Below are 17230 nucleotides of genomic sequence, written 5' to 3'. Positions count from 1 at the left end.
AAAGATCTCATTCCAGTTTCTGTTTGAACTCTAGGTGAAAACTGATCCTGAAGTGGTCAGTGATCAATATCACTCACCCCCCCATCGTTCACACAGATCCTCAGCAGGATCCCCTTGGGGCACATTACCTTATGTCCCAGCTGAGCTGCTTCTCCCCGAGCCGCTGTGGCGATGGGATCGATAAGGTGCCCGATTTCTTGGACCACTGAAGTTAGCTGCTCTTGCAGGGCCTGATAAGGAGAGAGAGCTGTCAAATTCCCCCTATGGCAATTCACCATGTAGCCACATTGATTTAAAAATAAAAAGGCCCACGCAGAAGACAAGCAGGCCATGAGAAATGGATACCAAAATATCTACTATATCCTTAACGGATAATCCCTCTCTTGGGTGAGCCACGTAGCTACCACTCCACCCTGCCTTTCGCAGGGTCCCGGAGTTCCCCTGGACTAGAGCCCCCACACTTCCACCCATGAGTGACAAAAGGCAGGTCTGAAGAATACTTTTCCTCCTGGCTCCTCACTCACACCAACCACAGTGTTCAGTGATGTCACCAATATCCTTACTTTGAGTTATTCAGCATAACTATTGGAAGTAAGGAACATTTCCCTTCCAAGGAGGGAAGAAAACTTTGTTCAAACAGGGAGAGCTAATGTGGGGTCTGGGGGAACATCCAGGTGGCTGTGTCCTCAGAACTAAGAACCCTTAAGAAAGGGGAGGTGGGGCGGGGGAGAGAAAGGCTAATATAAAAAATGAGATCAGCTTTTGGAAAGTAGGACCATTTCCCAGACAAGCACACTGTGAAAATGCCCTGAACTCAGCTCAGCTTCTAAGTGCATTGTATTCAGCAATGTGGATGCAAATACTAAAAACTGCACCCCCCAAGGTATTTCTTTCTCAGATTTGAGAGAAGAACTGTACTCATGCTGTGAAGAGGCCAACTATCTGGGTGACGCTGGTGCATGAGGGAGATGGAGAATTCCAAGGTGGACATTAGTGGCTAATAGCAGAACAGACCAGATCCTTTGTGGGACTCGCCCTAGGAAATGTGCTTGATGGATTCAGGATTAATAGATCACCACCATAGACTAGCAAGGTACAGGGTAGTTTCTGACAAAGTGACACTGTTCTGCTTGTCAGTAATGAGACTCTGGCCTGTGCTGCTTTCCCTCTGAACAATGCTGTATCCAGGCTGGGGTTTCTGGGCAGAGGTGACTTAATGAGAAGTTAATGACAAGAGCAATCTAACATGCCAAATGGAAAACAAAATTCTGTGGATAAAAAGGAAAAAGAGAGACAGAAATAGAAAGATGGAGGAAAGTAGAAACATCCACACTTCCAAGGATCTCATTTAGTTCACTATTGTCTATCTGCTCGAAGTGATTATAGTCAAGAATGCAAGAATATTTCAGCAATGTTATTACAGATGGCTTATTAAAATGAACATGGTATAAGGAGGAAGTACACACAGTTCAAAGGGAACTCCTCAAAGGGAGAGATTTTCTTCCTAGGGAGGAAGTGAAGACAGAGGATGTTTTGGGAGGGGTGGTGAAAGAGTGGGGGCCTGAGCAGGTGTTCCGAGGTGCTGGTCATCTTTGCTTCTTGATCTGGGCACTAACTAAAAGCTGTGTTTGGTTGGTGATAATTCATCAAGCTCTGCACTTAGGATATGCACACTTTTCTGTATGCATGTCCTGACTTTAATAAAAAGTTGACAATAATTCTAACATTCTGCATAGGATGAGAATATTTCTTCTTTCTTTTTTTTTTTTTTTTAAGGTTTTATTTGTGTGTGTTTGTGTGTGTGTGTGTGTGTGTGTGTGTGTGTGACAGAGAGAGAGAGAGAGAGAGAGAGAGAGACAGAGAAAGGCAGACACATAGGCAGAGGGAGAAGCAGGCTCCCTCCAGGGAGCCTGATGCAGGACTCGAGTCCAGGAACCCTAGATTCACAACCTGAGCGGAAGGCAGATGCTCAACCAGGTGCCCTTCTTCTTTTCTTGACAGTGGGGGGAAGGGAGCAGAGCTGGAGTAAAATCGACAGCTCTATCAATAAAAATGAGCAACTCTGGGCCTATTGCTTAGAGACCGCAGCAAAGTTCACCGTGGATGAATTCGTTGGCGGTAAGGGACAGGTCAGTAAACAGACCATCCATATTTATTAAGCACCTCCTGAGTGTCAGGTTCTTTCAGTAGAAAGAAGGAAGTATGAATCAAGGGCCTTTGGACAGGTTAATTGAAAAAATTGGCAAAAGAGGGCCATGGCTCTGAATTAAAAATATAGTGCAAAAGGTTCCCAGCACTGGATATCGGGCAACTTAGTGCAGAATCCTTTACCTCTGAGTAGACCAAATGTGTAGACTTTAATGCTAAATATGCCCATTAGTCAAAAAATGCACTGATAAAACATGACAAGGAAATATTCCAAAATTTACATGTCTTGGTCTGCTCTACTGATGTGTTAGACTGAATACGGTAACCTCACTTTTCTGACACACTCTCATCTGACAGTGATCATTTCCCCCCAAATTTCAGCCATGTTTGTAATTTCCACTCCAGCAGTACATGTGTTCCTTCACCAAAGCGTTTCTACTCAGCATCTGCCTTATTCCCTCCACAAACTTCCCAGGTGGGTTCCAGGGATAAAGGTAATTCTGTGATGAAATGCCAGCATCAAAAATGTGTTTGGCCCCATTCCCCAAAGCTGTGATTCTTAAGTACTTTCAGAGGCCTCTGATTCAGACACCGAGCCCCGGCCTACCTCCACAGAGATGTCATCCCTCGTGGCCAAACTCTGGCTGACAGCTGCCAGAGAGGCCTGCTCAATGTCCCGGATGCACCGGTTGATGCCATCGATGGAGTAGTCACACTCTCTCTGCCCAGGGGCCTTGTCCCTGGAAGGACAGGGCAAGTCAAACAGATTCCTCAGTGTTCAGGTCTCACAACTTGCTGCAGCAATGGTGGGCCGGGAGCCCCTATCTACTTTCTACCATGTCTGATTGCTTATTTAAGGAGTGAACCCCTGAGCCTTGCTTAGGAATGTCTCTCTGCAGAGCCCATGCATTTCTTAATTTAACACTCGTGTGAGCTCTATTTATTTTGAGTGAGAAAGACATGATGCTGTTCCTCATCTCAGGCTGATGATAGACAACCACTCATCAAACTATTTAGACTTCACTGACTTCAACATAGGTCCCTTATTATTTTCTTAAAAGGTCAGAGCTATTTCTTATACAAACATACTATACTCTTGACATTACATATTATTCACAAAGTCCTATGGTAGGAGTTAAAATATCTAGTGGATTTTTCCTTGTAAGGCATTAGGTGAGAGAACAGTGGGGCTGAGTTTCTTTTTTGGGGGGGGGGGGGGGCTGAGTTTCAAAAGCAATAAAAAACCAAAGTATGGCTAAGGAAAAGGATGTATTCCACGTTGTGGAGTACTAACTGGTCAACTTTAGAGATGTTACACCGACTCTGGGGATTTTTCAGGTTCATGCTATTGCCAGGGAGTTCAGAGATGCCCAGAGTTACTGTGGGACCTAGAATATTCTTTTTGCCTTATTAACAAAATAAAGTAACTTCAAATCCTGCTAAATAAACACTGGTATTCTCTGCCTAAGCTCCTAGGTCTAGACAATGGTTAGGAGTGGGACTAGGCCATCAGGCCTGGGGATGATCATGAGAATACTACCTAACTCCTTTCTGACTGAATTCTCTCATCAGTTAAATGGTGACCATGGCAGTGTTTACAAGGCTGTTGTGATGATGAAATAAAGTAATATAGGTAAATGTTCAGAACAGTTTCTGACATAGAGTGAATGTTTAGGTTAGCTATTGTGTCCAGAACTACCACTGGTCCCAAAAAGCCAAATAAAAAGATGATAATGATCAGCTACATCTATCAAATCAAAGTCCTATTGGGCTTATCCTCCTTCCACCCTGATTAGATGTAGGCTCCAGCAATTTCTGGAGGAGAAACTAACCTGATAGAGGTGATGAGACTCTTGATAGAGTCAGACACAGTGTGGGAGTGTCCAGCTAGCACAGACCAGGTGGGCGGATCTTTGGGGTTGATGGCCAGTGAGCGTGCAGTGCGAATGAGGTATGATGAACTCTCCAGCATGGTCTTAGCTGAGACCAGGATCGGTTCCTGTGCCTGAGAACCCTGGGAGCAAACAGCAGAAGAGTCAAGGGCAGGGTGCACAGATTAAGTGAATGAGTTGGGCTCTGGAAGGTTCTATTCTTTGCCAAGTCGCTACCTGTGTTCTTCAGAAAGAGACATAGAGGTTAGGAAACCATGGAGGCTGGTTTACACAGAGCCTGGATAGCAAGGATGTGGGTCCATGTTCACTTGTAAGTATCATTTTCAAATATGGCGCATACCAAGAAAAGAATCAGCCCCAAACTTAAGTACAGAGCTTGTGTTCAACACATAAAGCTAAGGCATTAGCACTTAAGATACGTGTATATCTTGAGTTTCATTAACTCTGTGCATGTATTGTCATTGACAACAGCAACGTTCTACGAGACAGAACTTTTGGAGTTCTTAACTGTTCATGTGGATTTGGTGCCACACGAAATAGCCAAAGACCCCAGTATTATCTTTGCTGCAAAGACTCCCTACCTCAGAGCTAATCTGGGCAGGAATGCTGACAAACTCAGGGTTGGATGCGAATGCTGTCAGGTTCTCCACAGCTTCGATCAAGGGTGCGGTGGCAATGCGACACTTATTGCGATTGTCTTCAGAGAAATCCCCATCCAGGGCCTGATAGAAGAAAACACAGAGACATGATCCCATTGAAATGCACAAACCACTCCTGGCCAAGGTAATCATCTCCTAGTGGAAGTATGTGGTTTAATGGGAATACTGAAAATGTTTGTTGAATTCATAAAAAATAATTGGAGAGATCAAGCCATTAAGCAGAGCGCCTCAGCAATTATAAGAAATAAAGTTTAATATGTGGTTCACAGGGCAGCTGACCTCAAAGTCCACCAACTTCCTGCTCATATGACTTTGCAGCTGAACCATTTTCTTCCCCACTTTTCACACCATAATCCTTGGGCTCTTCCCCATCCATTTTTACTTTAAGTTTATTCCCTCCCAAATTATAAAAATACTTTACATTGCATAGCACTTCCAATTTTTCTTTTACTTGGATATCCCTGCATGAATTATGGAGGTAAAGTGTCCACATCCACCATTCTGAAATGAGAAAAGTGGAATGAATCCAAAGGGAATGAATGGACGAGAACTACCCCCAGTAACATGGACAAATCTCACATAGTATTTCAGGGGCCAGAAACAAAAATGCACCTACTGTATGATTCCATGTGTGCCAAGTACAAAAAGAGATGAAACTAATTTAGGGTGTTGGCAGTCAGGTCATCCTTCAGAGCAAAGAAGATGAAGGGGCACAAACGAGGCTTCTGGGGGCTGATCATGCCCTAGATCTTGATCTAGCTATAGTCACCTAGGTGTATTCAACTTAAGTTCATGGACCTCTATTTATATGATGTACATTTTTGTCTATCCATCTTATGCTTCAGTTTTTTTTTTTTTTAAATAGCAGGTGGCACTGAGTGATCAATCACTCTGTTGACTAATGGCCTAGATGAGAAGAATCCAGGAACACATCCTGTAATTCATGAAAGGCTGCTTAACAAAGGGTTAACCCTTGGACTTGTGGTTCCCCAACACCTGACCCCACCTTCCGAAGAAGACTGTTAGAACCTGCAGACTGTGTGGGGAGGGGACACACTACAACGACAGGGTCCCTTCCTCTCGGCAAAGGGTTACATTTGAGAAGGCAGTTATATCTGTAGAAGAATATAAATTTCCCCATTAAATGACCAATTAAACTTTTAATGCAACTGTTCTGAGCAATATATAAAAGCCAATTTAGACAATTAGTGAACAAAAAACCAGGGCGCCAGCATTATGAAACAAACCAGATCTGAGATGAGAGCGTTATTTTTCAGTTAAGCCAAGAGTAGGCTGGCACGTGTGCTCTAACGGCTATTTCTGAATAACAACTACATTCCAATCAAGCTGTGGCAGCTTAGTACAATAATTATACATCCCACCATGCTCATATTTTCAGAGGAATTCCCAGGAGCCTGGCTAATTTATCATCTTCACTAATACCATGCATGGCTTGCCTCTACTCATCTGTAGGCACTGACCTCTATTCTAACCTCACCAATTCTGCCATTTTTCCAGACCCAGTGGCAACCCTACGTGCTATTTCTTGCTCACACATGGCCTCCATTTTGACCGTCACTTTTGTGCTCAGTAAATGGGGAGTTGGCACCTGTCACCCACACGGCATCTTGTTAGTCTAATCTTATTGCACTATGAACATCATGGATTCCTTGAGGTGAGGCTTCAGAGCAACCTGAAATATGCTGGGAGGCAGGGTGGATACTACGCAGCAGGACCTGACATGAGTGGCCCCGACATGGGCACACCAGTAGCAGACGGATGGCAGAAATGGACTTCGGTGTCAAAGGAACTCAAATCCCAGTTGCACCAGTGGCCAATCACACTCCCTCCAGCAGGGATGATGAGGCTTCTAGCTCAATGGAAGATGACAAGCCTCCCTTTCATACCACTCCTTCCTCCTGTTCTTATCTCCTTACACTCTTCCTGTCCCCTTTTTCTACCTTATACAGCCCTCTTGGCCTATTAGGAAGGCAGGTGTCTGGTCAAGCCACCAACCTTTACTTGAACATTATCAAAATGAAAAGATGATTGGTCAAGGTACATCCCAAGGAATGGTTTTCTAATTGTGCAGTTTCATAGACTGTGCCAATAGATGAAGAAAGGATATATATATATTTTTTTGAGCCTGGGCACTAAAATCACATACCATGCAGCCCATTGCTATTTATGGGACAGGATCTTGAATGTGGAACACAACACCGAAGCTATTATCAACCACTTTTTTTTTTTCATTTTCAAAAAGGAAAAGCTATTTCCACTAGAGGTGGCATCAGAGAGGATGGTTTACACAGATATTATGTCATTTCTGAATGCTGCTTCCACTCTGGGGATGGTGGAGCCACCCAGGTAAACTGAATATGCAAATCTGCTCATTGGTGAAATTTTAAGTAGATATGATAGTTTTCATATGGACTTTCCATGTCACAGAATATCTAGGACAGCAGCTGCAACAATGAAGGGGTAAATTCAGTTAGCCAAATGTCCAGGGCCCATGAGGACGAGGATCCTCTTCATCCCTGGCCAGCTCTTTTGGATGTTCTCTTAGCAAAATCCCACAGGAGTCTGGGAGAAACAGTTTCTGCATGTGTACCAGAATCAAAGATTCATGGACTTTGGGAAGCTGGAAGGGACCTTAAGACCTTCAAGATTTGGGACCTTAATCACAAATCCCCAATATTAGAATATAAAACAACACCTAGAAAGTGGCAGGCTATCCAAGCTCACATTTCAAACCACAACCCAAAAGCCCTGGCTCCCTTCTCTTCTGACCTTAGACAAAGGCATTGAGAATAGGAGTAAGAAAAGCCCAAGAAGTTTTCCCTTTTCTTTTTCTTCTGGAGAAAAACAAAAAACCAACCTTCTTTACCAATCCAAACCTAAGGATGACCAAGAAGACATACTTATAGTCAAGTCAACTTCAATTAACAAGAGCTAGATCTGGTATCTTTGGTATACCGTGGGTATGCTTAATCCCAAAACTTGAGCTTCTTCTCTGCTGTTAGAGGCAAGGCCATGCTTCAACTCCTCACAAAAAGAAAAGCTGTTGTACAATTTCTACTTGGTACCCAAACCTGAATGAGCGCACATCTGAAATAGCACATTCCACACATGTGATTTGAGATTAGTAATGAGCTGACTGAAAAACAGAGAAGCAGGTGACCCTGTGTGGAGTGACCAGCGGAAAGACAGCAGTTGTGGGTAGGGGTCGTGTGCTTCTACCAGAGCTGGCATTTAGGGCAATCTGCCAGGGAGGAAGGTGAGGATATTTATTCCTGCTGAGCCAAGCTTCGGGATTTTGAAGACTGCTATCGGTAGAGGTTTAAGATTCTTTTTTTTTTTTTTTTTTAAGGTTTTATTTGTTTATTCACAAGAGACACAGAGAGGCAGAGACATAGGCAGAGGGAGAAGCAGGCTACCTGTGGGGAGCCCAATGTGGAATTCAATCCCAGGATAACGACCTGAACCAAGGGCAGATACTCAAACACTGAGCCACCCAGGTGCCCCGAAGTTTAAGATTCTTGGGGGCACATATTTTAATGGTCCTGATAACCTACTGTGAAGGTCTGTTCCCTGGTCTTCAATGTTCCTCTGGCTGGGGTCCCTCCTTTTTTTGTGTGTCTATAAAGGTGTGGCAGCTGGGATTTAGGCAGCGTGGGCACATCCTCATGGTTAAAAGCAAAAAAAAAAAAAAAAAAAGGGACTAAGCAGCCTAAAACTTAGAGCAAAATGCAGCTATGAGGGCAGTAGTTTTAAACACTGAAAGAATTAAATATTCATTTGTTTTGTTCTAGGATAGGATTTTTAACCAATTCCTTGAAACAGGAAATCTATTCAGTATACAGTATGGTGAGCTACAGGGAAAGGACTATTACTGTCTTCCTATTAGTAAATTAAAAACAAGGCTCATTGTCCCTGGCAAACCCTGCCACCCAGTGAGAATTGAAAAACCAAGCACACTTCAACCAGTCGAGGGGCAATGGGTTCATTTCTGTTCCTTGTGCATAGCTGCTGTTTCCCAGGGAGCTCACAGAGACGACGCCTTCATCTTCCCCACCTAACAATCACCCGCACCCCTCCTCTGATGTTCCTGCACAGGCCTATCTTTCAGGCCATCACAAGAGCTCATTTGCCGCCGGGAATTGCAAAGAGGGTTTGACACCGTGAGGAGAATCTGAAAAGGAGAGGAGATCTTAGCAGAGATGCTTTATACAGAGATAGGTCAGGACTTAGAGCAGGAGGAGGCACAAAAGAAAGGTCCCCAGGAGTTTCTATAGAACAGTTTTTTTTCCCCCTCCCTTGCTCCATCTAAATATAGTCTGTTTCCTAACGACCAGAAAATGGCCAAGTGTGACTGAAGTCGGTTAATTATACAGCAACTACCCGTGCGTGATGTCATTCCCTTCAACTGTTGTTGTCTTTCATCCTGGCCTCCCCCAGTTTGCACACAAGGAGTGCAAACACACCGAGGTGTTCGGTCCTAAGTTAGTCTGGATTTGGATAGCATGGCAGGGTGAGAGCAGGATCAAGAGTAGAAAGGGTGGGGGTTCTGGAAGCTGGGTTTGAATTTCTATGTGTCACTGACTGGCTGGGTCTCCTTGGGAAAGTTACTTAACCTGCCAGCGCCTAGTATCCAGACTGTAAAACGAGGATGACAAGCACAGGGTGGTATTGTGAACTGGGATGAGTAATCTACACCAAACATTTGGAAACGAGCTTTGTACAAACCAAAGAGTTAAAAATGTAAGCTTTGTTAATTTTGAATAATATGAACGATGATGGTAATTAAGGTGAGCAGCCACCACGATCCCAGGGGCACCTGCTCACTGGCTTTAATTTATTTCCAACCTATCTTATTATGGTCTTCAAATAGGCAGGCTTTACTCTTTTAAGGCTCTTTGTTTAAACGGTAAGAAACTGCTGACAGGGCTAACCGTCCTGTGCTCTCACCTGCCAGCTCCTAACTGCTGCTGGGCTGCGTGCTCTCCCCTAGCTTCCGCCTCTGGACTGATTTCTCCACAGGACTCAAGTGCTTTAGCATCATGCAAGGAAAATGATGCGTGTCATATGCTATCTCCAGAGAGGACAGAGTAGCACTACACAAGGGCCTGCCCAGTAACAAAGCAGGTCGCCCCACCTCAATGTGTGTGACAATCCCTAAATACGTGTTAACCCTCCATTGGCCTTCCCCTCTCAGATCTGGGTTTACACAGAGCTGGTAGCCTGCCTTCCGTGACACACTGCTTTGGAGGCTTGGAAGGGGGTTCTGGGTTCCTTGCCTGTGGCCTGCTCTCCCAGATGTGGCTGTTTCCTTTTGAGGTTAGCTGCCAGCGGCTGCCTGATCCCCACTTGGGGTAGACTGGGTTTGTGGCTTTATCACCCGCCTATACCTACTCCAGGCCAGCTGCTACAATTCCTTCCTCACAGGGTACCTGCTACTTCACTTCCCTCCCCCAATCAGTCCACGGCCTGTAACACAAAGATGAACTTGGTATGAACATGGAATGCTCTGTTTTAAAAACCTGATGCTCTGTTTCAAACATTCAAGCAGCTATAAACAGAACAGAAATCACAGGGTAGATTAAATTGATTTTTTTCAAGTGATTTCCCCAAAGCTTCCCATTCCCTTCTCCCCTTCACCTTCTCTCTAGGTCCAGATATATCTAGCAACAATGGCAGACCCCCTACCAGCAACTCCCTGGAGCCAATGAGCTCAAAATCACTCCGCAGCAGCAGCTACGATAAACACAGGGTGTCTGCTATCCACAGTGCCAAGCAATGCCTCATAGCCAACCTCTTTCACATTTCTGCCCCCAAGCTTCTCAAGTACAGAATTTGGCAACCCTGCTCCCTCCAGTTTAAGAAGGTTAGTGGAGACCAACCAAGGCTGTTGGTTTTTCATGATAAATATCTCAATGATTTCTATCAGGTGTTAGGCTTCACGAGACACAAACCTGAGAAGAGCAAAACTGAAATCCTGCATACTTCCTTCCCCACTGTAACAGGTGACACAGGGATCACCTAAGACCTCTGTTCCGTGACTTACCTTGATGGTCTTCACTAGGTTGGCAGTGCTATTGGCAACTTCCTTGGCTGACTGGACAAAGTGTCTCTTGGCCACTGGGTTGGCGGTCTTGGACGAGGCAATGCGGCAGGCGTTGCACAGGGCCGAGGTGTGCTTGGCGACAATGGTGGCCGCTGACAGAACCTACAAAGCATGGAGCTGGGTTGCAGCACCCCATGGTCAGTGCAGAGGGGTGCAGGTCAGAGGAGTCCACCCTGGTCCCGAGCCCCGTGTTCCTCTTCAGCTCACATATCTAGGGCCCATGTGATTACAACATGCGTGTCTAGCTCTGCTGCCCCAAAACCATGCCAAGAGAGGCTAAGTAAGAGAGAATAAACAAAAGGAAAGGAGGTGCTGCTGGAGTGGGAGAGGGCTGGACTCCAGATAGTCTGAAAGGAGAGGGGATCAGCTCTGCTTCAGGATCCCTGGCCAGGAGGCACATGGTCCAGGGTCTGGGCCAGTGCTGCCTGACGGAAGTATAATGTGGACGACACATGAAATTTTAAATTTGCTAGTAGCCACATTGAAATAAGTAGAGAAACAAGAGAAATTAATTTCAATAACTTTTTATTTAAATTGATAGATCCAAAATACTCCATTTCACCAGGTAATCAATTTAAGAATACTGAGATCTCATTATCTTTTCTTATCATATCAAGTCTTCAAAATCCAGTGTGTATTTTACACTTACAGCCCATCACAGTTTGGACCAGCTACATTTCAAGGGCTTAATGGCCACGTGCAGCTCATGGCCACCACACTGGAGTCCAGGTCTAGATGAGGAAAATAAACACCAACGTGCATCAGTTCCTTCCTCACCCACAGGGGGACTGCAGGCCCTAGTAAGGGGTCTGGGTCCAGCATCTCCCAGGCCCCACCCTTAACCCCAACAAGTCTCTTGAACCCACCTGACCCACTTTACTGAGGCTGGTAACACCCCATTGTCTTTAACTGGACAGAGACGAGTGTCAGGTGCCCTGACATCTTCCACATCAGCTCTCAGGCTGGAAGGCAGGTCAGAGGGTCCCTCTAGTGCCTCCTTAACTTGGCTCCTCCTCCTGCCTAAAGAATGCTGGTCTTGGGGTTCACAGTGGACATGGCACTCACGGGCTGCCTCTGGTAATCCTACGGGCCAGTTCTTGTTCCTTTTAGCACAAGCTGCTTAAACAGGGCTCCCTGCTACTTGGATATGGAGCGTTGCACATACTGTTTAGTCTTAAAATGCCTCTGTGGGTCCTTTAGGCACTTTGGATTCTAACTAGACTTTGAGGCCTGGCTCAGTGCCACCATCTCTGTGACGTGCACCTTGATAGCTCCTCATATGTTCTCTGTGCATCCCTGGTGCTCTCATCACATCCTGGCAACCCCCATCTTCCAAGCTTTCTCCAACAGAGTTAGAGCTAGGGCCTACATGATCAGGTTACTTGTGTTGACCCTTACTGCTGAGCACAGAACAAGCCCTCCACCCATGTTCTCTGACCTGAATGAAATCATGAGACTCCCGATGAATCTCACAGTAATTACTCTACTCCTACTGCCTAGCAGCACCTCGTTTGAAAGCCCTGACACACTGCCACGCTTACCACATTTTGTAATATTCCCCCCTCAAGTTGTTATCCACAGCACTGCATTTAGCTGGCTTTGCAAGCTCTGAAAGAACAGTATTCCTTACTCATTTCTCACAGTCTCCCACAAACCACTTCCAGGAGCTTAAGGACTCACAGACCTCACACTCTCACCCCGTGGTTACCTGTGACGGGCTGCTGCCGGGGTCCACCAGGTTCTGGCATGCCATCTGGATAGCCTGGTTAGCCCTGGCGAACTGGATGGGGTCCACGAGGCCCTGGTGGCCTGCCTGGCTATTTGGATCGGAGATGCCCACCAGGTATGCAGCCTGGAAAGGGAGGAGGAAAGCACAGCTTAGACCCAGATGAGCCTGTAGGGGACGAGGGCCTGGCAATGCGCCTGCAGCATACTCAGGAGCTCCTTGGTGTAGGTTTGGTCAGGGTAATCTCATCAGTAAGGGTTTAAGGACAGACGAGCTGATGGCAGCAGAGTCTCCTGCAGGCTTCTGGGAACAAAGTCTCTCTGTTCTTAAGAAAGCCTCAAGCAGCTTTCCAATGGGGCCTGAATAAGGATGAAAGCAGCCCTGTGTGCTGCTGGCAGCCATCTTGGGACCATGAGGGTACCCAGGCTCAGTGTGAGGCTGACTCTCTGGCTGGCAGATGGCAGAGACAGAAAAATGTGAGTGGAGACCAACGGCATAGAGCTGCTGGGTCGGCCAACCCTGGAGCCTGCCATGCATGAAAGTTTCTCATCTCATAGCCAACAGCTTCCTTATTGTTGAGGCCAGTATATCCAATAGTAAGTAAGGAGAATGAGTATGATGTCTCTGGTGGGGGAGGTACTATGTGGTCTCGAAGAGGACAAGAGGCTGTAAGAGAAGGTCTTCTCTTTTAAGCCCTGTGGATGTGTTAGTCAAATCAGAGGGAAAGAACTAAACTGTTAACGGGAATTTTAACCTTAAGTCATTCCTGAGAGATTTGAGGGGCAGGATAAGAACAATTTCATCCCCCAAACTAGGGACGTTTCCCTTTGGTTCAGTAAAATCTCTCAGCCTCGGGGTAACTGTCAAATGGTAAATCCTTCAAGGTAAATGCCGACAATTTTTGAAGCTTCAGTCACATGACCCCAAGAATTATTATTAGAGATGCAGAGGACAGTGGCACCAAAGCAAGGAACATGCCCGATTACGTCTCTGCAGGATGGTATCAAAATTTTTCTCCCTCTGATCCTAAAAAGAGCATGACGAAGATTTTTGCAATTTTAAAGCCTCAGAGAGAATGGGAATTATGTAATATTCATTTTTCTCCTCTGTAAAAGTGGTCTTAAAAGAAAAACCCAAATCTGGTCTCTGAACTCTTATGCTGGGCCCACAATATTCAGAATGTCACTGTCCTCATCAGGTTGTTCTGCTCCTGGGGGGTAACTGGCTGTTGCCTTGTCTAAATGCCCCAACCAGCACAGGAACCTCTGCTTTGCCATGGTTTCTATGATGGTGGCTGGGGAAGAAGCTTCAGTTGGAGCTCACACATGCCTCTCACAGGGGTGTGGTATTCCTGGTATCCTCACTCTAGCATAGGAGAGAGGCCTTAAGGCTGGAAGTCCTACACCTGGGGGCCATGGGGGCCCGGCCCTTACCTGGGCTGCAGCCTCTGTCAGCCCACAGAGGGCTTTGGACGCAATCCCCACACACTCCCCAAAGGCAGGGAGGTCCCCAGTCTTGGCGTTCTGCGAAATCCCTGCCATCGACTCGCCCAGAACCTGCAAAACAACCAAGCAGTGACACTATTAAACCCCAATTTCTTCCAGCCATGTTGGAAAAGGGGAAAAGGGAGCCATGCTTCCAACTTTAACATTCAAGGCCACTTAATATACGATATTTGCCATTATTTTTCTTTATTTGCATTAAGAGGAGATTTAAGAGAATTATAACATTTCTGCTCCAGAAAGAGAAATGCATAATGAAAGTATGAACCTTTCATTCAAAAGTTATCTCTATCTTGGGGCACCTGGGTGGCTCAGTCTGTTAAGTGTCCAACTCTTGACTTTGGTTCAGGTCATGATCTCAGGGTCATGAGACTGAGCCCTGCACTGGGCAGCTCCACGGTCAGTGTGGAGTCTGCTGAGGATTTTCTCCCTCTCTCTCTGCCTCATCTCTCTTAACTCCCACCACTGTCCTGCTTGCTCAATCTCTCTTTTTTTTTTTTTTTTAAGATTTATTCATGAGAGACCTAGAGAGAGAGAGAGAGAGAGAGAGAGGCAGAGATACAGGCAGAGAGAGAAGCAGGCTCCATGCAGGAGGCCCGATGTGGGACTCGATCCTGGGACTCCAGGATCATGCCCTGGGCCCAAAGGCAGGCACTAAACTGCTGAGCCACCCAGGGATCCCATGGCTCTCTCTTAAAAAAAAGGAAAAGCATATCTTTATCTCAAAGAGGTACAGTTAATATACACAGATGAATAAAGTAAAACCTATACAGGGCATCCCACAGGTGAAATGGTCTCAAGTGAGACCTGTCAGATCTCAGAATGTAAAAATCAGACATGTACACTGAACTGCAGGTAGTCACACCTCAGAAAGCAGAAGACATACCTTAGCTGATGTTATTCATTTACTTGATAGTAAAATTTAAATATGTCTTTGTTAAACAGTGTGTGTGTATGTATAGATAGATAGATAGATAGCAACAGATAGGTGATCTGAACCCTAAACCTATTTCCTAAATTTTATAAGTATTCCCCTTATTTTGAAAATCATTGATGTCCTTTTTTTTTCCCCAGAGGGCTTTAAAATAACAGCAGAAAGGGGGGGAATCCCTGGGTGGCTCAGCGGTTTGGCGCCTGCCTTTGGCCCAGGGCACGATCCTGGGGTCCTGGGATCGAGTGCCGCGTCGGGCACCTTGCATGGAGCCCACTTCTCCCTCTGCCTGTGTCTCTGCCTTTCTCTCTCTGTCTCTCTATGTCTATCATGAATAAATAAATAAATCTTTAAAAAAAATAACAGCAGAAAGGGATTTTTAATATTTAGAAATCAACCCAGAGAGGTCAAGCAGAAGGTCACATGGGCAGATGCAGGACACATGCCCCATAGCTGGTGCTCTGTCTTCTATGCCCCAAAAGGACAGGTCCTAGTCTACTTCCCAGCGTCACAGATGGTGGAATGGAAGATGTTGAACACAATCCTTTAGAGAGACTAGGGCATTGCCAATACCTAATTCTTTTTTAATAAGCCATTCTGGATAGAGAAAAAAATTCCCTGAAGTTGCTTAGATAATACAAAATAGTCCAGCATACATGAAAACTTGCAAAGTGGGGAAGTTAGAAGATATCTGTATGCACAGTATTGTCCTTCCTATTACCCTGTGTCCCTCTTTAAGAAGGAAGAGTTCTTTTGGATCTAAGTATGTAAGACACATACACCCTTCCCTAAGGCAACCCAAAATTCCACAAAGGATCCTAGACAGAGCAAACTCTAGTCTTAGCCCAATGCAAAGCATACTCTGCCTGACATCATCAACACAGATGTGCCCCCAAAGCTAACATGAGAGTGATCTGCACAAACATGCACATGTGCTCCAAGTACAAACTTGGTATTGGCAATTGCTCAATATCCACTCGTCTCACTTGTATTTAATATTAATTCGGTTTTGAATCATTCTCAAAAACTTGGGTATTGCCATCATAGGTGTTTCTTGACTTTAAAAAAAAAATCATTATTGCTCCATTAAGAAATCTTTTTAGTCTCACCACCCTCAATTGCTACCCACATCAAAGCAAATATGAAGAAATAAGATATTGTTGAGCAAGGTTAAGATTTGGCAGGACACACACCATTGCAATATTTACATCTTCTCATTCTTCCCACCTCCCAGAAGAACCCCCAATTTTTCAATTCCCTTGAGAATGATGCCATTAATAGATGGCAGAAAGAATACATGAGAGGGTCTTATAAAAGCCAACGCCACTGATGGGCTTTCCCTTGGAATTCAGTCCCAAGAGAAAGAAATCTATGACTTGATTTACAGTAAGACTCATCTATGACATGGTATAAGCACTGAATCTCAAGGTGTTATTTCTGGACGGCATGGCAGGGACCTGGGAATTTGTCAGACATGTCCAATCTCAGCCCCACTTTAGATCTACTGGATCAGAAACTCAGGGGTAAGGTCCAGCAGTCTGCATTTAACAAGACTTCTAAGTGATTCTGATGCACAGCCAAGTTTGAGAAACATCTGAGCAAAGGGCGCCAGAGTCAGGCTTTGTAATAGATGCAGCCACACAGACTGGCCATAGGCAGATGCACCTGGAGCAGGTCTAGATTTTTCCCCACAATGAGGAGCAACATTAATAGCATAGACAGGCTTACCTTGGAGTTTTCCATCACACTCTCAATGCAATCAAAGTAAGAGAGGTCACTGACAGGTTCATTAGGATTGTCCAACATCCCCTTGACAGTCTACAGAAGGAAAACACAACTTAAAGAGCAAGCAAGTGATATAGAACAAGAGATTCAGGGATCCCTGGGTGGCGCAGCGGTTTAGCGCCTGCCTTTGGCCCAGGGCACGATCCTGGAGACCCAGGATCGAATCCCACGTCGGGCTCCCGGTGCATGGAGTCTGCTTCTCCCTCTGCCTGTGTCTCTGCCTCTCTCTCTCTCTCTCTCTGTGTGACTATCATAAATAAATAAAAAATTAAAAAAAAAAAAAAAAAAAAAAGAACAAGAGATTCAATGTAAAATACTAACTATTCGCTTGCACTCTACATATAGCATCCTGGTCATGATCATTCATTTATCCACATCCTTGAGAGGAATTTAGAGGGTTTTATGTGTGACTTCAGATTTCCTCCTACCAACATTAACATTGATGGCAGGGAGGAGGATGTCT

The 17230-nt window shown here is 45.2% G+C and overlaps 1 protein-coding gene across 5 annotated transcripts in view; it reads right to left on the bottom strand.

Annotated features, from left to right (window-relative positions):
• Positions 1 to 17230, bottom strand: part of TLN2 (talin 2) — a 426778-nt gene that overhangs the window by 80723 nt on the left and 328825 nt on the right. For all 5 annotated transcript variants that reach the window (XM_077881335.1, XM_077881341.1, XM_077881336.1 and 2 more), the window contains 8 exons: positions 16711 to 16800; positions 13983 to 14105; positions 12532 to 12675; positions 10764 to 10925; positions 4622 to 4762; positions 3981 to 4162; positions 2756 to 2888; positions 129 to 230 (listed from right to left, as the gene is read on the bottom strand). In XM_077881335.1, the coding sequence (XP_077737461.1) occupies positions 129 to 230; positions 2756 to 2888; positions 3981 to 4162; positions 4622 to 4762; positions 10764 to 10925; positions 12532 to 12675; positions 13983 to 14105; positions 16711 to 16800 (1077 nt within the window). The remainder of the gene's footprint in view (positions 1 to 128; positions 231 to 2755; positions 2889 to 3980; positions 4163 to 4621; positions 4763 to 10763; positions 10926 to 12531; positions 12676 to 13982; positions 14106 to 16710; positions 16801 to 17230) is intronic.

Source organism: Canis aureus, chromosome 32 (genome assembly GCF_053574225.1).
Source record: "Canis aureus isolate CA01 chromosome 32, VMU_Caureus_v.1.0, whole genome shotgun sequence".
In the NCBI taxonomy this organism is placed as follows: Eukaryota; Metazoa; Chordata; class Mammalia; order Carnivora; family Canidae; genus Canis; species Canis aureus.
Note: the sequence above shows the minus strand (reverse complement) of the source record. Positions and strands in the feature narration are given on the sequence as shown.